The 8,887-nt window shown below is 39.7% G+C and overlaps 1 protein-coding gene across 1 annotated transcript in view; it reads right to left on the bottom strand.

Moving 5' to 3' along the window:
* Nucleotides 1–8,565, bottom strand: part of RMDN1 (regulator of microtubule dynamics 1) — a gene marked incomplete at its 5' end in the record, with an annotated part of 14,553 nt that extends 5,988 nt beyond the window's left edge. The window contains 6 exons of the mRNA XM_010158270.1: nucleotides 463–550; nucleotides 2,579–2,634; nucleotides 3,294–3,383; nucleotides 4,019–4,178; nucleotides 5,732–5,819; nucleotides 8,454–8,565. Of these exons, the coding sequence (XP_010156572.1) occupies nucleotides 463–550; nucleotides 2,579–2,634; nucleotides 3,294–3,383; nucleotides 4,019–4,178; nucleotides 5,732–5,819; nucleotides 8,454–8,565 (594 nt within the window). The remainder of the gene's footprint in view (nucleotides 1–462; nucleotides 551–2,578; nucleotides 2,635–3,293; nucleotides 3,384–4,018; nucleotides 4,179–5,731; nucleotides 5,820–8,453) is intronic.
* Nucleotides 8,566–8,887: the final 322 nt, after the last annotated feature.

Raw genomic sequence — 8,887 nt, 5'->3', positions numbered from 1 at the left:
GAAAAAAAAAAAAAAAAATCGCACTGTATGTCGCCAGGGGATGAGAAGGGATTTGTTAGTGGTAAGTAACGAAACAAGCTGTTACTTTTTGCATTTAATGTAAAGGAAAAAATTCTAATGGTCCTGTCAAGTACGCGTAACACTGCTGTGTAAGTCGTCAGCAAGGGGACTAGTACACTTATCTGCAAAAAACATACAAACCAAGTTACACAGAGCTTGTTATCTTCTGCTGCACAAGCTACATGAAATAATATTCACTATTCTCTGTGTGCTACAGCTGGAAAAAATTCATGGTGTTTTATGGTTTTTGATATCCCTCACTCTCCTGTTATACTCCCATTTTATTAATACCAGTTGTAAATTCACAGCTCCATACTTATTCCATGAACAGAAGTCAGCTTTGTCAGGATCAACAGCATTGTGGGGGAGAACAACCATCTGTGAAACATTTTCATACCATACCTCTTGAAACGTGGAGGTTGGTGGTGTGGCAAATAGCGTTGCAGCTATTTTTCTTTGGTACCAGGGCATTTCAGCAAAGGAGTAACACCTGGGGCAAAAGGAAACATCTGTATATACCCTGCACGTTTTCCTCTTGGTTTTGAGTAACTCGTAACTGTTGTTTTGAAGAGTCACAACAACTCCAGCCACACTGCAGGTTCTTACACCTGTGCAACGAAACAGCAAGGTGTCTGAAGTTGCTGCAGAGAAGTTTTGGGGTGTCTTTTACTGGGAACTGCAGCTCCATTAGACAAAACTGGAGACAGTTATTAACCATGAGCTTTTGAGCTTGAATGATTTTTATGTGCATTTGATATTAGTCTGATACGTTTGCAAAAACAGCCCACAAGTGAGTAATGTCATTGCCTTACGTCAACATTCCCTTGTTTTTCTCAATTATTAATATAAAGCAGATCTGCAGTACAGCCCTGAAACACTTTTTATCTATATGAATGAAAATAAACCCAAGAATCTAACTACTGTGTTCCAGGCTAGGCCATTCTATGCTGCTTTCCTATCCACTAAACAACACAGGTGATCAGTCACACACCTCTGAGATGCTGAGGTGATTAAACGTTTGTTAAGTGATTCAAGTGCCTAGAACATTCCAGGTGTAAACATTAAATGTGTTTTTCCCTTTATTACCCTCCCACAATGAGTATAAAAATGTTTTTCATTGTGTAGAACAGAGCACTCAGGAGGAAGTGAAAAATTAATAAATGCAAATACGGAAGTGTTCGGAGGTGGGGGGGAGGGCATGGAGTACAGAGTCTGAGCTGAAATTCTGTCACCAGGCATGCCTTACCAGCAATTCCAACAAAAGGTTCAACTCAGGATAGATGAGTAAGAGAAAGGAAAAAATACTCAAGAATTGGCTGATACCAAAGCCCAGTTTCAGATGAAGACACTCTGGGATTCAATAATGTGCATATTTAAATATGCACTAGGGGGATATTATAGTGCCAAAAGCAATAATCTCACATTTCTGATCATCTTTTCTACTCTTCCTTAGGAATAATGTCTTAAGTACTTTCCAGTCTCAAAACTGACCTTGAGGCTCATCATTTAGTTGGTAGCATACACTTCTGTTTAAAGCTCTGGGCTACTGCAACAGTTAGGTCACATGGGAATGACGGGTGGATGCTGAAAAACTGAAGGAAGTTTGTAAACTAATTTGAAAATAAAAATCTGGAGTAGGAAACTGCCGTTTACTTTGATACACAAGAATCCAGGAAAAAAAAAGAAACAAAAACCAAACCAACAGAGAAAGTGGCTGTGGTTTGTAGTATTTCTTTTTTCAGCTTTTTAAGGAACACTGACTTTATTTATTTTCAGTCTCTCTACCTTAGTTTTCCTATGAAACAATGTAGCAGCTTTGGTCTGTTTCTGACAAATAAGCAGAAATACTACCTGGAGTTTCTCACCAACACGTAAGAGACACTGCTTTGAACCACATCGCTTCCTCAGAATGCCCTGGCTACTGTGGACAGCTGTATCTCCAGTGCCTCTGCCTGCCATGTAACCGTAATTCTTACTACAAGCTTCAATGAGCAGTAGATTCAATTTCAGAGATTTTTGTTAAGGCATGTGCTGCCTTTTCTTAAATGCAACTTTTAAAATACAGCATCGTGACAGATAATGACGGAGGTATTTTAGGTACACATACCAATTTTGGTATCTTTTCAGTATGCACAGACTCTATTGAGTTGCAGCCATCTCTGCAGTTCAGCAGTGTCGAGTCTCGTCTCCATTCACACCAGTAGAACAAAACGAGCAGTGCTCACAAGCTATAGAAACATACTTATGTCTGCAAAATCAGGGGTTTTATACTTCCATACAGTGAAACACGTAAGCTGAATGAATGGTTATTTTTGATCTTTTCAAACTGCATAGGAATTACCAGCCAGACCTTTTCAAAGCATGACTTCTAACACCTGTACAGTAGGTTTCATGTCTGTATCAGCTAATCACGAGTCGTCGAATTATTCCAAGCACTGTTGTAATTCATATAAAACATTTTATATTCTGGCATTTTGCTTTGTTACATATAAAGTTTTGTTTGAAAAATGCGCCTTACCAAATGCCTATGAGATGAATTGTTGTAGCATCCTTTGGATTCAGTTCAACGGCTCTCTAGTGAGGGGGGGAGGAAAAAAAAAAAAAAATCACAAGATGTAGGAAGTTGTTCTTCTACCTGTGGATTAAAATACATTTAAAAAAAGCAGAGTTGCTATCCTACTGTTAATTAAACTAGATTAATGGCATCTAGAATTTCAAGGTGATACGATATTTATTCAGTGCACAGGAAAGTCGGCTCAGCTCCACAAAACTGACAGATTTTTCAAGACCTCTGTTTAGCAGGTCATTACGAGTTTCACAAGACTTGACATGTTCAGATATGCTATAATTTCTGGTGATATAAAATCAGGAGTACTTAATCTTCTCCAGTACTTGTCCTTCGCTGCCACACAATCCACCGTTAAAAGTATGGCCACACATCCATTTCTTAACAGCACAGTCACATTTTATCTAGTCCTAAGAGATATCAGAAGCGGTTGGCTATTTCAAGACTCTTCTACAGGGACTTGGTTTACTGCAGGAGATAATTTGCAAGCAATAATTTGCCGGGGCATTCAGGACTATCACAGTAACAGAAAAAAACAGTGTCACCAGGAGATCTGAACTTAAGTTCACATGCAAATTTTCACCAATAAAATCGAATAGTTCAACCCTCACACTCTTTGCATATTGGACACATTAATGCTGTCATATGGAAAAACTGTTTACATTACCTGGAAGTGCTCTTTGATAACAACAGCATTTCCAATTTTAGTCTTAATTCCCTCAAAATCTCCAACATCACTGAGGCAAATTCCATACCACTGTAATTCAAAGAACAAAACCAAAACATTCAATAAAGCATTATAGGTATTAATTAAAAAAAACCCACAACAGCTGCCACCGCCATTAACAACAAGAAGCAAGAACTGTTTGTTAGAACAGCCATGGCAGCATCAGAGCAACCCGCTGGTCCGCGTGCCTAAGGGAACTGACGTCCTCCTCTCATCCAAGACGCCAACAACCGACTGTCCTTGTAACCTCTCGGCCTGTGAGAGAAGCAGCACAAAAAAAGGGCAGAACAAAACCAGAGCCAGAAGCATTTCCCGTGAAACTCCACTGAGCTACTATCTTTTTAACGCGGGGGATGCGTACAACATTTTTAAGGCTACATCAGAGAAGGGTGAGCTGATTACATCAGCTGTCATCAGCCACCCCTTTCCACGGCCCTGCGCGCATTTAACCCCTTTTTGTTTCCTGCATACAGGAAATTTAGCTGGAAGTCTGGCTGGAAGCGTCTGAACTCTGATCTTCCAGGAAAGTTAGGGAGAATTAGAAGTCTAGCTGGTTTTCCACTGAAAAGTTAAACTATGCTGAAGTTTGCAGAAAAAGCACAATGACGTCTGTTCCAGTTTCTAGTGCCAGAAATCAAAGATTTCAGTGATCTTGCTTGGCTCACCTTGTGCGCTGCAAAACTGGCTTCGTTTTTTTCAAGAGCCATTTTTGCACACTCGAGGGCTTCATATGCCAGTCGTCTTTTCTCCGCTGCCGAAGTACTGCTAAGCTGAGCTACATCTCGAGATGCCCGCGCCAGCCGCCACAACAGCTCTGCGTCGTCACTAGTTACGAACAGAAACTTTATTTATTCTTTTAAAGCAGTAACGGAAACCACGCAAGCAAATATCATACACCAGTCTCTGGATACGCATCTCAGTGGGCGGTAACGCAGCAGCGCATCATCTGTCACGCTACAGAACCCCAAGGTGACGAACAACAAACAAGACCGCTCCGTCAGCAGCTGCCGACGGTACCTTCATTCTGCCCTCCTGGTCTGTGAAACAAACTCACCTGTAGGAAAGGGCTTTGTTTTCTCAAAATAAAAGATGAGATTTAAAAAACCCAAAACTACAGCACCAGGAGGAAAACGAGGACTACTTTGTTCTTAGCTAGACGGTATTTTTTGCAGCACTCCACTGCTGAGATATTAATGTTTATTAGGCATGTTTAAAATATTATGCATCTTTTTCCCTATAATTGTACCTAGATAATTAAATTCTTTCTAGAGTAACAGTGAAAACCCATAGATTAGCCACACCACCATGACATAAAACTGTACATTTAGATAATTATATCACTATACCAAATGGTTTGTGGTATGTCATAGCCAAAGGACTTTAAGGAGGTTCTGGCTATAAAAACTCCCCCTCCCCCACCAACAGGAATACTGAAGTCTAAACTACCAGGAGCCAAAAATGTTTAAAAGCACACAGGAGTTATTGCTAAATTCACAGAATCAATAAAAGCATTTTCTTATCTGGAGTGAAACTGAGCCACTGCTCGCAGCGCTGCAGTCCTGCTGGCACTAACACAGTCACACAACTAACAGGCTCGTTTTTCAGCCAAGTCACAAAAATGTTAAGTATTGCTACTGGAATCATTACTCCTCACATAATAATTAGCTTTGTTATACACCTAGTAGCAAGCTTACACCTTGCTTATGACATGGTGTCCCATACAGACTAGGACCTTCATTTAACTGTCTTGGCTTTATACTTGCACCCCTTGCAAGAAAAAAGGGAAAAACAAACATCCCACAAAGACCGAAAACAACTGAAAACAGTTGATTTCCTCCAGAAATGTTCTAGGATTGAGATGCCTTGTCTCATCCAAAGTAACAGACCCTTCAGTTTGCAATGCATTTTGTGCTTTCCCCTTAATCAGCTTGTCCCGGTTCGCTTACAATAACATTTTGTGTAGTTAAGACGTAATTACATGAGTAAGGAGATTTTTTGGTTCAGATTCAAATCCTAACCTGAAACAAATGACAACAGGAAAGAACAGTTGGTCAACAATGAAAGAGTGACCCTGTACTTTGATCATTTAGTAATGTGAAGACACATTATGAGTTTTTGCACTGTATTTTAAAGAATCCTTAGAGTAACAAAACAAACAAGCAAAATACCCTCCTTAGCAGGGCCGAAAAACTTGAGTGTTAACCAGCACCACCTACAGCTACCGGCCCTTTTCACTTTTCTATCAGGAGGAAAAAGACCAGGAATCCTCCTTTCCCCGCTTACATACGGATGAAAGCAAGGTTCTCCAGCATACCACAATGAGAACATTAGTTGGAAAACTGATAGAGAAGAACACAGGAGTCAGTGCAATCAAGTACCTATTCTTATGCTGAACCAGCAACCGATGCAGCTTTTCAGTTTCTCCGCTCCCGTACAGGTAGTCTGCTTGCTCTATAATGTCTTCCACTTCAGAAGGAATTAAGTTGTAGAAACAGAAGAACAAATTACATGTAATTAGGACATCAGAGCATAAACAAAATATTTTAGAGCAAGACAACATAGGTGAAACATGAAGAACACATGACATAGTTCTTTTTTAGGCCATCATTCCAAGTTCTGCGCACAGCAGGATTGGATAAGCTGCATTTACAACGAACAACTAGGAAGAGAAAGAGTGCTGAATACCTGCCTCTCTCATGGAAATATGAAACTGCCTTCAGCAACAGAGGTTTGCATGTGTAAGGAATCTAGCACTTAAAAGTGTCTTTCTCAATGCATCAAATTACTAGAAGCAATTTGTTTTCTTCTTTATGAAAATGACAGAAAAGGAAAAACAAAAAAGGGATGAAAAAATATTACCAGGAAGGCAACTGCCATAGAGATCAGAGAATAACAAACCCCCTTCATTAGTATCTGTACAGATTTTAAATCTAGTCATAAAAACAGGGGGGAAAAAGACCCCAAAACAAACTTCATTCTCAGTATGGTTCCCCAGTTTCACCAGAATATGACTGCAGATTGAGTGGGTCCCAATATGTTACTCAATGAGCCGAAAAGAAACATTGCACAAAGGTTTTTTGACTAAAGTCCTTTAGATTTTCACAAACATGACTCCAAAAAATACAGTCCATCTACTGAAAGCTGTTGTGTGGTCAAGATAATAAAAGCAAAAAGAATTTGAAAAAAATCAGAATTGGTTTTCTAGACTTTCAATTTATGAACTGAGTACACACTGTTCTTATGGTACTTGAATTCTTTTTCTAGAGAACACTTTGAAACACACCAGAAGTGGGGAAGTAGGAGTTCCACAACTGACTGAATATAGTAATATATAAATAAAATACGTATACAGTGCATAAAACAGCATTCCAGCAACAGAAATACCAAACACCACACAATACAGTATTCTAGCATGAGAACAGATGGGCTCAGGAAGAAAAATATCCAAAGGGAAGCAGGTAGACAGTTCTACTGAAGTATGTAACTGTACTGGAGAAGAACAGACGCCGAGTTTACTCTTCTGCCAACATTAAAACATGAAAAAATGCCTTTCAAGTCAAAAGCCTAATCTAATTTCTCACAGAACCTTCAGCTACGCTTATCGTCTCTTTGGTATTAATCCTGGGTCTGTGATTGAACTTCTGTCAAAACATAAGCTCTATCCCTCTCTACATAAAAATTAATAGCTTTTGTAAGCTTTCTTTTTTCAAGTTATCTACTGAATATGGTAGTGATGTTTCACAGCAGCTTTAATTATAGAAGAAAAAACAACACTGAAGGCTACTAAATACAAAAGCGTCATCTCAAAAAGATCCTAGAATATAAATCACTGAAGATTAGGAGAGCGTGCTGGATAATTTTTAACCCTGCCACCTCTAAATGCCTTCTACCAGCCATTCCACAGATAACGGTTTACATGGACTTTGGATGTCAGCGTCCAACGTTAGCTTCATGGTGCATCTTCAGTATTCTCGGCAGTGAATCGTTACGTGTGCCGGTTAAGGCCCGCTCAAGGCTACTAACACATCTAATGGCTAAATGCTAAGAACTCACACTTCTGAACACATTGTCCACCAGGGGTTTCACATAAATTATTAGACTTTTATTGCCTAAAGATTATTTTTCAGGTATTTCTTCTTTGACTCTTTACTTTCACCACATCTACTACTTGTCTTGAACAGAAAGCGCACCAAGATTGCTTTTCTTGGCAAGGTAAATGCCAGATTCAAGCAAGAGCACTAAAAAAGACCAGAAGCAACTAAGTGGCAGTCTTTATTTTCCCCATGGGAAATTTTCTTATTTGTGTGCTGAGCAGCTATCTTGTAGTCTGCTCATGGAACCTCCTTCCATTACAGCACATGAACCGGTTCCTTATCCGTTCAAAAGTCCATTCCCTCAGTTTTTATTTCTGTAAGCATAAATCTAAGATGTTCATCTCTGAGACCCACAGAAGCAGGTTACCTGAACCGACTACAATCTACACAGTAAGCACACATTTCAGTTTGGCTCTTTCTCCCTTCCATTAGGCTTACTCTCAACAGCCCTTAATTTACCACGTGATAGACAAGTTCTAAGTCAGCAGTACTATCCCCTTTCAAGATAATGATAAGCTTCTTCCAGTGCTGAGACTATCTTTATTCAGATATTGAAAAGGACATTCTGTCACTTGTTCTATTCACTTCTGGTAAGCAAAGCAAAGCTTTTCTTCCCCTTTTTCAGTGTGGCAAAAATAAAAGACATTTCTCAATTCAGTTTGAAATGCGATCTCAGTGCTGCTTGACTACATTAAATGGGGATTGCATGGTGTTCATACTAAATTTCTTAAGGCTTGGGCGACAAGTTAGGTACCGTACACCCTGTGCATGTGTTGTGTCCCAGACAGGATAAGCTACTAGATCTGCTTTCAGTGACAGCTGAAAGAGTAACTTGTTGAACTGCTACAAGACCAATTCAAAAGCATCCTGTGATGGAAACACACTGCATGCAGCCTTAATGGAGAAAATCAGCAGCTTTGCACCATTTTCCTATATAATGCTGGTCCTAAAAACGTCAAGCTTCACATCAGAATAACCTACACGCTTCAAAATTTGAAAGCGTTACCTTTGAAGCTCGCATGAACCTCAGCAAAGCCAGAAATCAGCCTGTGAGCTTCATACACCAAAAAGGACCCTGCTGAGAGCACAAATCCCCTCTGAAGGTTTCTTCTAAGCACCTGCATGGGATCGTAAGATATGTATTAATAAACATTGCTACTCTGACTTACAGTTTTTTCTCATCCCTAGAACCAGTTATAGTTAGGATTTGGAGCAAAGATTTTAAATTAAATATATATATATAATCAAGAGGGTATTTTCAATTTTTAACAAGGGCTCATAATTACGCTTTAAAATACGAAAAGAACACCAGACCGAAACCAAACTATACATGGAGCAAACGCAAGAAGCAGAAAAAGCCAACTCGCAGCTTTCCAAGGAGCACAGGGACCCCAGCTTTTGCAAAAACGGGCCAGCCCCCCGCTGCGTCCCGCGATGCCG

Source organism: Eurypyga helias, unplaced genomic scaffold, assembly GCF_000690775.1.
Source record: "Eurypyga helias isolate BGI_N326 unplaced genomic scaffold, ASM69077v1 scaffold1809, whole genome shotgun sequence".
In the NCBI taxonomy this organism is placed as follows: Eukaryota; Metazoa; Chordata; class Aves; order Eurypygiformes; family Eurypygidae; genus Eurypyga; species Eurypyga helias.
Note: the sequence above shows the minus strand (reverse complement) of the source record. Positions and strands in the feature narration are given on the sequence as shown.